The following is an 18,654-nucleotide window of genomic DNA, read 5'->3' on the forward strand; positions in this document are numbered from 1 at the left end:
CACACACACACACACACACACACACACACACACACACACACACACACACACACACACACACACACACACACACACACACACACACACACGCACACGCACACGCTCACACACACACACACACACACACACACACACACACACACACACACACACACACACACACACACACACACACACACACACACACACACACAAACACACATACAATTTTGCTTAGGGCTCGTACACATTATATTTTCAATGTGGGGTTCTTCAAGTAATGATAATTACATTTCAGATTTCCACAAATAGATATTTTTAAATAATGTTTTACATATCACAAATAAACAGGAAAAATACATTTGTTTGTATGCGTGTTCAATACATCAGTGTGAGTTTACATACTGGCAGTAGTTTGCAAAAAGCAGATGATGCCTTTCTGCTGTGTGGAGTCTCACCTGGGTTCAGTTGAAGGTGATAACGATCACAGGTGTGCAGATGAGACATTAGAAGGTGATGCTGTGCTAAGCTGCTCTGGCTTTTCCCCTGGGGACCTCCTATCATCCTGTCCACTAACAACCTACTGTAGGTAGGTATAATCACACCAGGTAATCTTTCCATGGTATTTCAAACACCTCGTTCGTTCAGCTTGCTATCTAACTGAAGTGGGGCTTCAGCCGAGGAACCATACAACTCCATTTAGAGTTTTTCATTATTGCAGTCAGTGTGTGACTTAAAGGAGCACAGATTTGACACCTTGAAGTACACAAACGTGCAACTTCCATGATACGATTTGGAAACTCTGAACTTGCATAATCTGATTTTATGTATTTATAGTGAAATGACTGGCTCAGTTAAATCCCAACATGTTGCCTTAGCATCTGCTTACAAACGGGCCTGCTGCAATCTACCACACCTTGCATGCCGATAACCCTGAAGAAATAAAAATGACCGTAGCCTACTAACAAGACTATTTAGACCAATTTACATGACTCCAACCTGGTAGGGTAAGATGAAAACATTTGCTGTTAGTGCAGGTCCTCAATTTGACATTTTACAAATACAATGTGTGAAGACATTTCTTCATTATACTGCAGCTGGATATAATGTGAACAAGATGGAAAGGAGAGAAAGGCTCACCCTTTCAACCAGTAATGAAATCAAACATCCTAACATCCTGCCCTGTTGTTTAAATAGATTTTTGCATGTATTTATATATGAATGAAAGGAAATTGCATAAATGTTGAAAATGTTCACTCATATTCCACACACTCATTGTTTACAGTGTCATCGTGGGCATCAATCATTTGGTTGATGTGGAAATTCAGGGTAAATCAATTGCACAATACATGTTTTAATAGTTTTGCAAGGGATCTGAACAGTTCTGTCTTGTCTGTGGCTCTGGTGGTCTAATAGGTGCTCATGTTATCAGTGGAAATGATAGTGGCCAAAGTTCAAAGGTTGACTTGCCTGACACGACTTCCTCATTCTCCTTGTACCAGCCAGCAGACCAGGGGAAGACCATCTGCTCTGCAAACACACCAACACACACCCTCGTGTCACTCTGTTGGGGGACATCGGAGAGGACCACTGTGAGACCCTGACACACCACTGGCAGGTAAACAAGTGTAGTGTTGCCCTGGTAGGTTTTGTTTAAACTTCAGCCACCTGATGTAGCAGTTCACTTCAGCATATCATTACTAATTCTACTAGCTCCTAATCCTACTTTTTTGTTGTTTAATCTAGAGTTGCTATACGCCGACCATTGACAGCCCATACTGTATCCAAAAGTCCTGATTGTATTAAACAACGTTATATTGCATCTGTGCGAAAAGCTTGGAATTATCCTCTTTCTATCTGCAAAGTGTTGGTTTCATACAAATCCATGGTAGCATTGGTAGTAGGCATGTAATGAGTACCTTCTGTCATTAAATTCCATGCAGGTGATTATTTGTGTTGGAGTTTAGAAGTGCTCGTTTTCAATAACGCAACCTCCTGCATATGTGCAAATTCAAAACCGGTACTTGACAGAAAGTAGCTCATAAAATGTTTACGGTGGATTTTTACATTTTGCAGAATACAAAATTCAACCTTTTTGTACAGCTACAATGTTGGTGAGTTTAACGTAATTTAATACAATCAGATTTCCGTTTCGATGGCTGTCAATGTGCTTCAAGATTCTAGATTCAACATATTAAAAATAATAATAATCAAATGTGGCAAATTGTGGCTATAATCCGACCACATAATTACAGGAATTGATAGTTTCCGATTCTGAATGCATGCACAGCGCATGAATACAACTCATTACATGGCACTGACAATAATGTGTTTTGATGGTGTGGCAATGTGTTATCTAGTAGGATATTATCCTGTGCTGATGCCCTTGAAGTATGATTCACTGAGCTTTTATTATGGTTCGGCATCACCATGATGCCATAGCAAGTGTGCATGACGCACACTTGCTACATTGTTGAATCAAATGCATTTCCTTCGTCCATCATGACTAGTGATGACAAGTATTTTGCAAACAACTTGCAGGGCTACAGGGCTGATTAACTAGCCCTGTAGACTGGAACTAGAACTTAACTCTCCACAAAAGTGAGGTTCCATATGGGGCTACTGATTAACCTGATTAAACTGATTAACCTGATCACCTTAAGCTGAACTTGGATGTGACTTTACCACATGAACACTAGTGATTCCTATTCTGGGGTGCGCATTTGGTGAAAACAGGTTATCTGCATGTAGAACAGATATTTTCAGCGAAGAGATTTGATGTACATTGAACAAAGGAGGGGTTTTTGAGCACTATAATGTATCTCCTATCTCGGGCATCAGTGGAGTACTCTATCCTGCATTGCATCTTTGAGGATGATTATTGCACAATGAAAGCTGACTTTGACCTCACCAAGTGATGGCCGAAGAATAATATCAACAGAAGAAAAGTAAGACTTGCTGATCGAGCCATATGAGGCCCATAGGGCTTTTATATTTTTACTGAAATATCGGCATGACTTTCTCTGTTTTCATGAAACGTGTGATGCAAAAACAACTTAAAGTCTGACTGCGTCACCAAATTGGTCTTTCCCTCTGTAGACCGTGCGGCATGGAGTTGCTATTCCAGTTACTGTTCTCCCCACTGCCCACGTCAGCGATCGTCACACTGTTTGCTGTAGCAGCTGCTACCCTGGTCTACCTCAACACCAGACCCAAAGCCATCCCTTCCCCTGCTAGCCTCATCTGTCAAACCCGGGGCATCAAGGTAACAGTTTCCCATCTTTGGCATAGTGGACCAAGTAATCTAGTCCGGCAGCCAACAGGCTTTTTAAAGTGTGAAATTTGGTATACCGGTAGTTCCTTTTTTTTTTATTGGCCTAAAATATATATATATATATACATTCATGAATCCACTTGCTGACGTTATTGAGCAATTATTTTTATAGGGGGTTATATGTGACCACACCATTAACGGCCTATATAACGTAAGATGTTCAATTTATTTCTGCTTTAAGCTATAATAAGTAATAATATATGGAAAATAATGTAATGTTTGCGACCATTTACTATGAAAATGTGCATTTCCCGATGGTCCGTCACGCCCCTCATATATGGTCATGCCTTGTGATATCACATGACATCATCAGGGATCGCGACGTAGACGACATCGGCAGGGGCTCTTCCCCATAAATGGGAATGTCAATATGGCCATATCACGCCTCCATATATGGTCATGCCTCGTGACACCACGTGACATCATGGAGACCCTTAGATCATCACGCCTCGTGACATCACACGCTCCATAAACCCGGAAATTAAGGCCTGGCCCTACCTGGGCCCTCATCAAACCCTGTATACTCAAGACACTGCCCCCGCTGCCACCCTTAGATCTCCAGATATGGAGCTGACCTGTTCTGACATTTCATATGTTGATCTGACCTCATCAAACCCAATGTACACTCAAGACACGCTCCATATATGGCCAGTACATAATTAATTAATTCCATATGTTGATCTGACCCGCCATGCCAAATCACCAGCGCCTGCCCAGCAGTCTGCCATCACCCAGGCGTATGCGTGCACGTGACCTCGCCCTAGTCTCTTCTCGCCTTCAGGGCATCTTACTGGTTAATATATAAAAAAGACACCTAGGGCTGTGGTCTGCATTCAAAGATTTCCTACAAGCCTTGTCATTGGTCCAAAATTTCCCGATGGCAAATGACTAACCAATGCTACTTTAATATTAATAATACTAATTTGTGGTGTCATGGGCTGTTGTGTGAAAGAGTTACTGTATACAAATGTATAACTCTATAGGACTACAGAGTTGTTAAATTAAGGATGCAGAATTTACAGTGTAGAAGTTGTCGAGTTGAAGAATAAGGGTGATGGAAGTCACCCAACATGCCACACTGCCCTGTAGTGAAAGTGCGGATGTACCAGTACATTTTCAGAATATTATTACATGTCCATGTGTAGGATGGAGCCAGGAAGAGCGCTGTGCTGGAAGACAACAACAACCTGCTGGCCTATTACTATGATGATGCCAAGACCATGTATGAGGTTTTCCAGAGGGGTCTGAGGGTTTCAGGTGATCGCAATTCCCTTTTACTCTTCCTCGTACTCTTTCTCAACCATAGCTGTGTGTGAAGTGAGGGGTGCCCACTGTGGCTGCCACCTGATGTCACTGCTTTTAGCAAAACATTAAAAGTCCGTAGACTGGCTGGCACAACGTAACGAGTGGGGTCTTTGTTTTTCTTTTATCTAAAGTAGACTAATATTCTAGTGCATTTGACAGCATATCCTGTATTACTTGAAAGCATTACTGCACTTTGTGCACAATAAATCTGTGTGCCCTATAAAAAAAATACTGCTAAACCATATAGATACACTTTACACCTTGTGTATATTCTTGTATGGATGCTTGTTTTCTATTGTAATGTATTCCACGGTTTGCCTGTTCTGCTTTTATTTTGTATTGCATGTGTGGGGACTGCGGATGTACATTAGCATCTTTGCTAAATCTGTTGTATTTACATTGCAGTCACATGTAATGGCCATTAATGCAGAAGTTTCCGGAAGGGGATAATAAATTAACCATAGCAGGGTTTTGTATGGGTTTGAGTTCAAAGTATTTCTACAGTGGATTTGCCTTCTTTTAATTTGACCTGTATTTATATTCTATCCTAGAATCAAAAATATAGGCAAAGCCTATTTGTGTAGGCTTTGCCCATGTACTGCATCTCCTTAAATGGCTTTTAACTTATCCGATAGGGATGAAAAACATTAAAGTTAGCTGAAACTTAGTTTTAGTCACGTTAGTCACGTTTGTTAAAACTTGCCTATACCGTGTAACACTCAGAATGTTAGTTTTGACATCTCTTTGTTCTAATAATTCCCATTCCTTCTTTGTACTGTAGGTAATGGGCCATGCTTAGGCTACAGAAGCCCAGGAAAGCCATATCAGTGGTTGAAGTACAAACAGGTACAATATCAAATGAACACATTTGTGCCATTGGTAAATAATATAATTCAATATGGCAGTGAGCTGCTGTTGTATTGTCAAAATGACCTTTATGCTACTATTGTCTTTCTGAAGGTGTCTGATAGGGCAGAGCATTTGGGATCAGGGCTTCTTCACAGGGGCCTGAAGCCGAACCCTGATACCTTCATTGGCATCTTTGCCCAGAATAGACCTGAGGTAAGAAGAATGGGCGATGCAAAACGCGACGGGAAAGCCTCAGGGGGCCTCAAGCTAGAGATGACCTTTATTAGGACAAGATGACACTGCTGACAATTTGGCCACTTCTCTCTAGTCTTAGTGAAACAGACCTGAGTTACAATTGTACTTGGAACACTGTTTTTCGTCGACACCAAATCACTTCGCCAAAAATTGTCGATCTACAAGCTCACAACACGTCGTATTGTGACGCATTGTGAGCTTGTTGGCAATTGTTGGCGACCCCTGAAGTTCAAGTGGTTTGTTGCGAGGGGGACCGTGTCGCAGCTTGTTGGGGTGCCCAGGGTATTCATCATTGCTTCTGGAATTGATGTACATACTTCATTATTGATGTTCCACTCTCGGACAGCAATTCGGCGCGGGATTTAGACGGTGGAAAAAGTAAACGGGAACAAACAGTTCATGGTCAAGTTTATCCTTTCTGAAACATTTGATGTGGATAAAATAAGCCCTTTCACACGGGTCAAACTGACATTACGTTTTCATTCCCAGTGGATTATTGGTGAATTGGCCTGTTACACCTACTCCATGGTGGCCGTTCCCCTGTACGACACTCTGGGTCCTGAGGCTCTTGTGTTCATTATTGACCGAGGTAATTGGAGTCTCTCTATTCTTCCACTATTTGCGCCTCATTAATGGTGTTAATTACATGGCTTGGTTTAAATCTAATAATCCCTGGAGTTAGACAGGCAGATAGGATCTATGTTGAGCTCTAGCTGCTTTCTTTCACTTGTACTAATCCTCTTCTCACATTTCACCTTCACATTTGCTCATTGCTGATCTGCTTTCACAAGACAACAATTATACTATCAGTTTAGATTTTGCTGACAAACTATGATGAAACATGTCCGTCGACTACCTTTTTTTCACGGACGAAAACTAAATAAAAACGAAGCTATTACTAAAACTAAGACTAAATATATTGACAATTTCGTCAACAAATAAAAACTAGACTAAAACATGAGGGAGGGAATAGTGGAGAAGAGATGCAGTAGAACTAAAAGAAAAGTTGGGTTGCATGGGCTCCTGTGTTGCGCTCTGAAATGAGCAGATCTACATGTATGCTCACGTAAAATCATTACGCCACAAAGGCCTGCAAAAAAATCATTTGTCGACAAAATCTGGACTCAAACCTTTGATATTACTAAAATATGATTAAAAACTAAATGTATTTTATTCAATAAATTGACTAAAATGTAATCAACATTAGCTTGATCTCATGACTAACGCCTCAGGTTAGCAATGAAAACATTGGGTTCTCTGTTCGCACTACACGCAGTCAAAGGCATGTTGAAGCACACAGACATTTAAACGATATACTTAAAAAGTTGTGGAATGGTTTTCAACTATTCTGCACGGTGCAGAATTGATGGAAAAAGCAATTCCACAATCACTGTCGCATATATAATGTTTTGTCTGTGCGTGCACCTACAGCGGAGATCTCCACTGTGCTTTGTGACAAACAAAACAAGGCTGAGATGTTGCTTCGGAACCGAGAGACCGGGCAGACACCTGTACTCAAGACCATTGTCATTATGGATTCCTTTGACCCTGAGCTGGTTGATCGAGGAGCCAAGTGTGGCCTGGATATCCTGTCCTGGGAGGCTGTAGAGGTGAGGAAAATGGACCCAATGAACTTAAATGCCGAATGAATTTAATGGTGGTGGTGGGGTGTATGTTTGTATGACAAACAGGAAATAGCTGACCTACTACTCACAACACCTCATAATATGCCACGTTGTGAGCCTTCTTTTTTCACAATTTGTTTATTTGATGGTATATTACGTTTTGACACATTTTAAAATTATGCCCAAAATAGGGATGCCATGCCAGGGTTCATGTGATTAAAATATATTTTGTAATAGTCTGACCAGAAACATACCCCAGTAGTGATAAAAATTAATGACCGAAGAGGGATAGGGGAAAAAGGCAAATCAAACCCTGGTGAAAAGTACTGTTTGGTAGTTGCTAACCAGGGCCGGAGCCAGGAACTCTTTATGAGTAAGGCAACGCCTTCTTCTGTCTTAGATCCCTCTCATCATATAGTAGCTTCAGGACCTCCTTACATTCACATCTAGACTCAACTTGTCTTTGCATCTAACCTGACTAACCTTTTATGACCCTGAAATATTTGCGCTGTGACCTTATCTACACTGTATTATGTGGTGGTTGGTGGTGTAGGTGGAAGATGGTGAGCAAGCTATTTGTGTATATATGTATGTATTTGTTTATCTGTTTGTATCTGTGTACTGCATGTTTTGTGTATTTGTGTACAGTATGCTTTTCTGTATTTAGTTTTTTATGGGTCCCTCTTGAAAATGAGATGCTGCATCTCAAGGGGCTGTCCCTTCAATAAAAATCTGAAATCTGATACACTGTCAGCCTTGAATAGGGCAAAATGCATACCAAATAAATGAAATAATACACAAAAAGCCACTCGACTGAGGGGAGCGAAAAACGTAAACAAGTGAGGCAAATGCCTTACTTTGCCTACAGTAAATCCGCGCCTGTTGCTAACGCTAAAGTTGTTTTTCAGACACTGGGGAAAAACAATCTCCAAAAGCCAGTTGTAAGTATTACAAAGTGCATGTCTCTACTGCATTTACAGTATCAGATGCATGAACAGATGATCACATGGTGATATTTATTTGTTCATTCTATGTTCTCCTCTCAGCCGCCGGAGCCAGAGGACCTCAGTATCATATGCTTCACCAGTGGCACTACAGGTGATCATTTTGTTTTATTATTTATATAGATATAGACATCTATCTATGTCTATATACACAAATTACAATCTGGCTGTGTGTAAATTGCATACCACACATCAATCCTATATGCATACAGAACCCATTAAGACCTGAGGCCGATTCTACAAATTTCTAAATCCAAAACGGTTTTCTGAAAAATATCAGTGCAGGTTCTCAAACTTTTTCATGTCAAGGACCACGGAAAAATGGAAAAAGAACCACCGCTCATCCGCTGAAAAAACTTAAGAGAGGTGCCACAAAGGGAACATGAGAAAAAAATAAAGGGAAGCTCCGCACACTCAGATCTGCGCACAATCAATGTATTTATTTAGCAAGCTTTCGGTCTACTGACCTTCTTCAGGCATAATCAAAAAGTGACATAGGACCGAATATATGTTCATCAAGGCACCGCCTTGTAGCCACTGTCAAGGACCCCCGCAAAATCATATGCATCTCAAAATATGTTTGTTCCAGGGACCCCCAGAAGCATGGATTTGAGTAAAAAACATTTGCTTTAAAAATATATATTCAAAGATTTGCACAACTTTTCATAATAATTTTTTTCTTCAAAAATGGCAGATCTACAAGCTCATGGCGCGGCACAGAGTGACAACGCTTGGGTAGCTCACTCAACCTGACGGTCTAGAGACGTGCACCCCTTACTTGTTCCTAACTCTGCCAATAATGTGCTTCCCCAGGAAACCCTAAAGGAGCTATGCTGACCCATGAGAATGTGGTCTCTGATGCTGCTGGCATGATCAAAAGCTTTGAGGTACAGTATGTAGACGGCATTCATCATTCATAACAGCGTTTTAACCACTTAAACCATAATATATTGATATGACTGGAGTCCTCCAGGGCTCTGTACTAAGGTCCCCCTTCTGATTTTGCGCTGTATTAAATATCTTTGCTGAAAATAGCCAAAGTACAAAATCGCAACGCCAAGTTGTTTTTACATATTTGACTGAGTGCAAAGGTTTGAGTTGGTTATGGATAATCACAGCACTCGTGTCATTTGTAAACAGACCTGATACTAACGAGGGCCTCTTGTTTCTCACAGATAGCTGTTGCACCAAATTCCCAAGATGTCAGCATTTCATTCCTCCCTTTGGCACACATGTTTGAGAGGGTTGTACAGGTAAATGGTGCATTTATATAGCAAAGGCGCTTTACAGAGATTGTGCATTACATTCATTCACACAACCTGCACATCGGGAGCAATTAGGGGTTTAGAGTCTTGCTCAAGGACACTTCCACACTAACTCTGGGTGGAGCCCGGGATTGAACTGGGAACTTTGCGGTTCCCATCCGGTCACTCTACCCCTGAGCCACTGCCGCCCCTAGGTACGATATGGACACCAAAACTGCATATCACGATAAAATCAGTGTTGATTGGGGCATGGTCACACATCAGCATCAGGTGATGCATCCATTTCCCATGTTGTCTCGAGGGCTCTGGTGCCAGTTTTCTGGTGTAGTGAATTTGAATTGGTTTGAATGATGGTCTTGAATGAAGATCGCTTTTAAAGAATATACATTTTATAAATAAGGTAACTTTTCTGTGCTCTTTCAGGCAGTGATGTATGGTTCTGGGGCCAGAGTGGGCTTCTTCCAGGGGGACATCAGACTTTTGCCAGATGACATGAAAGCCCTACAGCCCACAATTTTCCCTGTGGTGCCTCGACTTCTCAACCGTGTCTATGATAAAGTCAGTCCCAGGAACACACTGTCTGCTAGACTAGACCATTCCAGACCATATCCAAACTCTACCTAAAGCCTGATTGATACTCTGTCATACAACTGTGTCGAATGCAGAAAATAGCTGATTTCCAAGCTCAACACGTCGCAGATGCAGGACATTGAGAGCTTGTAATCTCGGCGTATGACATTGTTTTACAATGGAGCATAAATATATGTGAACATAGAATTGTGTCTCTATAGGTTCATAGTGGAGCCAATACACGTTTTAAGAAATGGCTGTTGAACTTTGCTGTGGAGAGGAAACTTGCAGAAGTAAGGGAAGGTGTCATCAGGCAAAACAGCATATGGGACTCGCTCATCTTCCACAAAGTCCAGGTACGCGTATGTGTCTCACAAGCACAATGTCCAAACCATTCTATGGGTGATCCGATAGTTGGGTTGCGTACCACATGGGCTCTAAGTAACATGCAGCAACCATTTGCTGCATATTACTCCCTTTCTCTCTCCGCTGTAGCCATCCAATAAAGGCTGCATGTGTACAAATAACCAAAAAAGACACCATACTGTATGTGTGTGTGTGTGTGTGTGTGTGTATGTCATGGGGGAAAGTGGCTCTCTAAATTCTTGCTTTCCTTGAACGTGTCTTGGTTAAAGGAGTCTCTAGGGGGTCGCGTGCGGGTGATGGTAACGGGAGCAGCACCTATCTCTCCAGCCGTTCTCGACTTCCTCAGGGCTTCTCTGGGTTGCCAGGTAAAGCTACAGTATCTTTACTTATTCTGCAAACTTCTATATTCCTACTTTGCTTTGAATGACGTATCAATAAACTTCTTAACTATTGTAGCACATTTGTCACGATCTTGTAACTTCCTCAAAAATGCCATTCTTCATTCGGTGTCTAGTTTGTTGTCACACTATTTACAATTGGACTTCATAATAAAGGCAAGAAAGTTGCATTCTCTCCATTGGCACCAAATGTCGTTGACCATGACCATTATGAACTCATTGTATTATAATATAAAGCATGCTGCAGCACTCCTACACAGAGTCACACAGCTACTGTACACAGTGTGCTTAACGGTATACTGAAGTTGATCTGTATTGATTCACTGTATTGAGGTCAACTCTTGGTTTGATTGGTTCTGTTAGATTTTCGAGGCATATGGTCAAACTGAGTGCACTGCTGGCTGTACCTGCACTATGCCTGGAGATGCCACCTCTGGTATGTATTATATTTCACCACAGGAAACACGGGCCCTATCTTTATAGGCATTTTTCCCAGAGTTTTTAAAAACCGTGAAAACAGCCGATCTACATCGACACGTTGTGAGCTTTGTAAAATGTAAAATGTTTACAGTACTGTACGGTACAATGGAACAGCATTGCAACTGCAACTGCAATAACGGAAGACTTAGTTCCCACATGCATACCTTAGAATTTGTGTTCATCACGTGTTTGCCGAGCAAAACATTTTTCTCTGATTTGATTTCCATAGGCCATGTTGGGATTCCAGTGCCATGCAATGTGGTGAAGTTAGTGGATGTTGTCGATATGAACTACTTTGCCTCCAATGGTGAAGGAGAGGTAAGTTCAATAGCAACTGACAGTCAACAAGCTGTCTCGTTGCAATAATCACGTTAAACCACACCCTCTCGTGTAATATTGCAATTATATAACAGTTACCCTTAAAACTAAGAGAATTAGCAGATTTTTGTTTTCTTTGACAGATGTAGTCACTACGACCAGAAATGTCCCAAGAAACTAGCTAGCCTAGCCACTGAGTTTGCTGCGCTCTGGGAAAACGGAGCAGCTGAATTATTTCGTTTTGATTAGGTGTGGAGTGGTGCTCGTTTGAACCACGGCTAGAAGGCTATTTCAACCAATCAGATTGCTTCCTCGAAACGACCTGTTGTATAACTGTGCATTATTGTGCAGATTATATTGCGTCCTTTGTAAATGACAGACTTAATTTTTACTCCATTTCTCTCAATGATTCAATGTATCTGTGGCGAGCACACGAATATGCCCATACAGTGTATGGAATGGGTATTATGACATGTCATTGTCAGTGCAATAACATGGATCTGGAGGCCAGTGTGGAGATCTAATCACTCCAACTGACCTGTGATTTCTGCTCTGTGATTTCCTCCCAGCTGGATGTGCCAGGAAAAGCCTCCCCTGGGAGGTGACCACAAAGAATCCTTACTAGAAGCCCAAACCACCTCAACTGGCTCCTTCTGCGCAAAGGAGCAGCTGCTTTAGTCCCTTGTCCCTCACGGGTGACTGAGCTTCTCGCCTTATTAATCCCTATTATCCCTGGGGAAACTCATTGCGGCTTTTAATTAATTAACTACATTATAATAACCTTGCGTCACAGGCACAACACATAATGTAATTGAATGCTGAGGTTGTCTTACCAACCCGTCACACCAGGTGATTTCATTAATTAGGACACTCAAACAGGGATGGAGGAACTAGTTGGTATCAGGTGTTGGCTGAAATGATTAAGTAAAACCTACTATATAGATGCCAGATGTTAACATTATTTTTATTTGATCATATTTTTGCTTTTTCACGGTCTCTGCTAGGTGTGTATCAAGGGCAATAATGTGTTCAAGGGGTACCTGAAAGACCCGGAGAAGACGGCAGAGGCCCTGGATAAAGATGGTTGGCTTCACACCGGGGACATTGGCAAATGGCTACCGGTAAGACCAAAAGACACCTAGCCTACAGTAACCTACAGTACACATCCTGAGTGTACATTTTATTGAGTATAAAAGTCTACCCACAAGTGTCCATTTTGAGTGGTGCATAATGGATAACACTTTTAAAGGACCACTTCAACACTTTTCAACCTATCTTCATATAATAGGTCCTCACTAATAATCATGAAAGAAAGGGCTGTGGGCAGTTCAGAAACCGTCTTCCAGTGACATCATCGATGGGGAATACAAGCTAATGAAAACAGCAGGCTTTCTAGTTCTGAAAAGTTGCAATGCGAAAATGGAAGCCATCGTTCTCACAATAATGAAAATCTAAACATTTTTGTAAAATAATCTTGTTTCAAAAATAATCTGCCTAATGATGTCACTGGAAGACGGTTTCTAAACTGCCCACAGCCCTGCTATGAGACACAGACTGAGTAGAAAAGAATCGTACCATTTTATCATTATTAGTGAGGACCTATTATATGAACATACGTTAAAGTGGTGAAGTGGTCCTTTAATAGCAATGTGATTTCTAACTGTCATGCATGCGTCCTAAATGTATCCATATTGCAAAACAAACGGACTGCCTACAGATGTTCCACTTACATGTTCCCATCAATTGCCTGTGACCCATTATAAGTAATGGTAAAGTTTGGATTTGTATTAATTATCAAACGTTTGTGCTCCATCCATATCAGAGTGGAGTGCTGAAGATTATTGACCGAAAGAAGAATATTTTCAAGCTGGCTCAGGGGGAGTACATAGCACCAGAGAAGATTGAAAACGTATATATACGCAGCGAACCCATAGCCCAGATGTTTGTGCATGGAGACAGTCTACAGGTACATCTAGTTCCTTAACAATGTGTACTCGGGGGTGAGTATTATTAGGTAGTAGATACTTCTTTAATGACACATAGTAGCAATAATGGGTGGCAGCAGCCAATCTGTGAGCTCACAATGCATCGCATGGCAGTTGTGAACCTGTAGATCTGTCATTTTTTAATATTTTCCCAAAACAGGGATGCCGTGGGGACCGTGGTTAAGATGGCCTAATTGAGATGTTATCAAAACAATTATGAAACGTTTCCGACTACATTTTTCATAAAGGAAATGCATGCGTTTAATTCAGTCTGACAGCAGAGGTTTCCCCCCTACATCCCTCACAGCTCTGCGTGATCCCTCTTTCGTCCTCTGTGTGTCTCTAGTCTAGCCTGGTAGCGATTGTGGTGCCAGATGCTGAGGTCCTTCCAAGCTTTGCTCAGAAGCTAGGCTTGAATGGCTCACTGGAGGAACTGTGCACAAACAATGTAAGGACTCTGTCAGATGTGCTGTATCATCATACAGTAGATGCTTTGTGCTAGGCATTTGTTCATTACCTCGGCTTCCTTCCAAACAGAAAAAATATGTCTGTAAAATACCTCAGATACCGATAGTTTAATGTGAATACTGCTTATAATGTAAATGCCAAATGGACATCAATGCACTAGTGGGACAGTTGGTTGGTGAAGTCCACCCTATAATTTGTAATTTTTTTGAATGTTAACTCTGTGATTATATTTTGCTGTGATCACCAAATCATCTTTCTCTTGCAGGAAATGAAGAAGGCTATTCTCTCTGACATGACCAAACTGGGCAGAGAATCAGGACTCAAGTCATTTGAGCAGGTCACCAGTTGCAAACTAATTGACTATTGTATACATAGGTTAAATTATACTAGACTATTAACTATTAACGGGCACATGCTCTACCAGATGCAAAGGAAAATTGCAGAATCTTTGCAGAATTACACAGGATAGTTACCAGAAAATAAAAGGAACAAAATGAACTAAAGAAATGTCTCCTGCTGGTGGGCTAAAGCCTCACTGTACTTCTGCCAATCTACAAGACGATCTCAAGTCATAAAAATAAACTTTATTTATAAAGGGCTTTTCAAAACAGAGTTACAAAGTTCTTTACAATGGAATATAAAAATGCAGTACACTAGCTTAGAGGCACTTGGTGGAATAAAACAACAAACCGTTACTGCAGTACACAGAAGCAATACAATAAAACAATACCACAGTTGTAGTTAATAGTAATTAATTATAGTAGTAGTTAATAATTGACTGCGGCCTCCTTAGTTATTCATATTTGCACAGAACCTTTGTGCTGTGGAATCTGTCCCCATTTCCCATCCTAACTATTACTATGGAGAAGCTGGGGTGGAAAAAAGCATCAATACTTCTGTCTGGAATTCAAAAGTACAAAAGTATTGGTATACATTGGCTTGTATGATGTAACTGTGCAGTGTAATTTATTAATTATTGTCCACTCCAAGCTGATGACAGACTGGGGGTGCATACTTAGTTTAGACTAGTCATTGGTTAGACATGTCACATGGGTTAGGGTTAGGTTTAGGTGATGTGAGCAGTGAGCATCCATCCACACTGATATCATTAAATATTGTGGTGTTTTTTTTTAACTGTATTTATAATATATATTGTGCTTGTTGTGGACGGCCCATTACTGGGGGGGGGAAACATTTCACCTTCCCACATTGCGCAAACAATACAATGTCAACTTATTTGTTTCCAATGTTACCACATGGTTTTCCTCTCTCACCTACAGGTGAAGGCTTTGCATCTCCATCCAGAACTGTGGAGCATTGAGAATGGTCTTCTAACTCCTACGCTCAAGGCCAAGAGGGCAGAGCTGAAAGCACTGTTCCAGCCACAGATAGATCAACTTTACGCCGCCATCCAGTAATTGGACAAACCCATGCACCACAATGGCCTTCTATTTTTGGCTTTCTGCTTTTTGACTTTGACATTAAAAACGTGATTCAATTCATTGTTCCATTTATGCAGTAGTTCTATTTTTTTAACGTTAAATTCCACATATTGATATAAGTTACGAAGTTGTGTTACAGGGCCTGTAGTTCTAAACAAGACACAGATTTCTCTGAAAATACCTGTAGTATGTGTTATTTCTTCCCCCCCCCCCGCTTTCCTAAGACAGTAATTTGAAGGTCAAATGCAGGTCGATTGAGTCTCCGGGGCCATCAAATTATTGGCTTAGGAATCTCTATGAATTCAAGGCTTCGTGGGGGTGTGTAATTGAATTGTGTAATTCTTGATGGAACTACTCCTTTAACCCCCTAATGGCTCTTCCCTGAGCACTCATGACCATCTGAAGCTGAATTTCAGATCAAGCCATGCTATTATTTTGACTTATTACATGCACTTTCAAAGTGAATACCACAGTAAGGCTGTGTTCACAGTTCACACTATTCACTTCACACTATAGGGTGCCTTTCTGTTTGGTTCTTCATCAACGGGTTCTGACGCGTCGATAAGGCGATATGGACGGCAAGCGACGGCGAGCTTCTCGTCGGGAGTCTCCTGCCAGCAATTTTGCGACTGGCGACAGCCGACCGGCGGCAGTGTGGAGTTGGCTTAAGAAAGAATAGCCACCTCCTTTTAACATTACACCCTATGAGAAACAAAAGGCCACCCTTTTAGAAGGCACTGGTCTGAGCGCTTTCTTCTGGCAAAGCGCTTTTAAAAGTTGAGAATACAGTAGCTCTTACTAGCTTTATGAGAAATGTGCCGATGATGTGGACCACTTTGTATCGGGGTCCAATCACAGCAATACACAAGTGGCAGAGTGGCTCGTCTGAGCTGTTGGTCGATCTGTCTACACCAGGGGTTGTCAACCTTTTTGGCTGGGGACCCCCGGAAATGCTTTGGCCATGTCTCGCGACCCCCGCCCCGCCCCACCACCAATAAAAACTGACCTTAATAATAGAGAAAATATATCATAAATGAATACTGTAACCATGGATATAATCATTAAGGAAAGTATGCATACACTTAATTTCTATTTTCCAGCCATTCAGTTGCAAAAAACATTTTTGAAAATAATTTGGGGACCCCCCAAAATAATTTGGCGACCCCCTTAGGGGTCACGACCCACGGGTTGAGAACCCCTGGTCTACACCACTACGGACATGCTGTCGGCCACAGAGGCACCAGACTACCACCAGCAACCCCCCTCTCCTGCCTAACAAACTGTGTAATTAACCTGTTGTATTTTCATAAAGGCAGAACTATAATACATTGTCCGTACACCAGCATCTGCTGCACTGTTCCATAATAGTCTTGTGTTTGACAGCTTGTCTAGAAAAGATAAGATTTATACATTGTAGGTGGTAAATATGCCATGCTGTTCTATACCAAGTTTCAAATGTTTTCAGTATTTTGTACTTTCCAGAGTTTCAAAATTGAAGTCTGCTTATGTTGATGGCATGTGCTGTAGGGCGGGCAGCGCCTGTCCTTCATACAAGGCACTTTAGTGTGAACATATCAAAGTACAAAACAACACATTGGATGTGTTCTTTCAAGACATGGAAACATTGTTTTCAGTATTTTCTTCAACACAATGAACTAGCTACTCTTGTTTTCATACCTTTCATTCAAAATGAATGTGCTTGAACCTTGAGTTAAGGCTTAACTCAATGTTCAAGCACAGGCGGCATAATGGCGTTGAAATGAATGGCTTTCAGCCTTGAGTTATAGACTACAAGGCGTCATAATGGCCTTGTTACTTCATCATGATGCTCACTGAAAATGTCATTGTTCTACTGAAAAACAAGTTCTCTTCGGCAAGGGACACAGTTGTGTGACAATTAGCCATTATTCATAGCTTCAGCCATTATTCAAACTAAGTTGTCTTTCATCTGTTAATAGGAACCACAAGAGCTGTGCTCGGGTTCAGAAGTTCCTCTCTGTTTAAAGTGCCTTGCTTCTGTCTCCATAGCCCCAAGCAGCTAATGGAGGAGAATGTCCTCTCCCTCCTCATGTCTGTCTGGCCACACTTACTGAAGACTACCTGTGTGCTGATAATGGACTCTCACCACAATCCCATAATGGGAAAATATGGCCATGGGCTCCACCAGTGTCCTCCTTTTATGAACACTGCTGTTACAGTGGTTGGTCTTGTACAGACGTGGGTCATTTTTGCATACCAGAAGTCTGCAGTGCTTACGGATACTTCCCTGCACTGGACCAAAGTAAAACCAATGGTCCAATTCAACCGCTACCGGAGCAAGGGAATTCTGTCAACAGCCTTCTCTAAGTTTGCTGAGGTAAGCCCCCATACTCATGCAAGTCATACGACTTGCAGAAAGTAACTTTTCAACTGACCAACATTCACACATGAATTTGAGAATAACAGACTCTGCAGGATGGCTAGTCAATTATTGGTAGGCTATCACATTTATTTTTCTCATTTTTTTCAATAACGCTTGTGGATGGAACAAAGGTTCCTTTTGGCTTCTTGCCTGGTCCTACAACATCCCTGAAATGGTTTAAAACGGCAACAATTCCAGCCAAACGGCTGGTTGCTCCAAAACCAGCAAAAGAGATTTCCCCTCCAACCCTAGCCACTGTGGACCTCCAGCCAGGTGAATTTAACATTTAATTAAAAACACGTGTTGTAAGAAGTATTCACTTTTTTTTGCTTGAGTAAAAGTATCAATATGCTATTGCAGAAAAACGGTGCAAGTTCGCTATACAAATCTTTTGAAAATGGCGGATCTACAAGCTCACAAGGTGGCACATTGCGACGCGTTATGAGCTTGTAGTTCAGCTATTTTCATGTACAGTAGTGTTTATAAGGCAAAAGTATGTTTTGTAATAATGAAAATAAATAAATATAAAAATCAAATAATGATATTGAAGTAAAAGTATATTTTTTTCCTAAAAATATTGACTATTGTAAAAACTAAAAGTCATAATACC

At 41.2% G+C, this 18,654-nt stretch overlaps 1 protein-coding gene across 1 annotated transcript; it reads left to right on the forward strand.

Moving 5' to 3' along the window:
* Window positions 1-3,088: 3,088 nt before the first annotated feature.
* acsl5 (acyl-CoA synthetase long chain family member 5) lies at window positions 3,089-15,619 on the forward strand (the record flags this gene model as incomplete). The annotated part of the gene is made up of 20 exons (XM_080789050.1): window positions 3,089-3,244; window positions 4,459-4,570; window positions 5,400-5,464; window positions 5,579-5,680; window positions 6,212-6,311; window positions 7,154-7,332; window positions 8,256-8,288; window positions 8,394-8,445; window positions 9,165-9,238; window positions 9,527-9,604; window positions 10,040-10,174; window positions 10,408-10,542; window positions 10,822-10,917; window positions 11,314-11,386; window positions 11,660-11,748; window positions 12,753-12,869; window positions 13,571-13,714; window positions 14,080-14,181; window positions 14,467-14,538; window positions 15,482-15,619. 20 exons carry the CDS (start codon window positions 3,089-3,091, stop codon window positions 15,617-15,619), a joined length of 2,052 nt encoding a protein of 683 aa, XP_080645176.1.
* Window positions 15,620-18,654: the final 3,035 nt, after the last annotated feature.

The sequence above is a fragment of the Protomyctophum bolini genome (assembly GCF_963924005.1).
Source record: "Protomyctophum bolini genome assembly, chromosome: 18".
Classification (NCBI taxonomy): Eukaryota; Metazoa; Chordata; class Actinopteri; order Myctophiformes; family Myctophidae; genus Protomyctophum; species Protomyctophum bolini.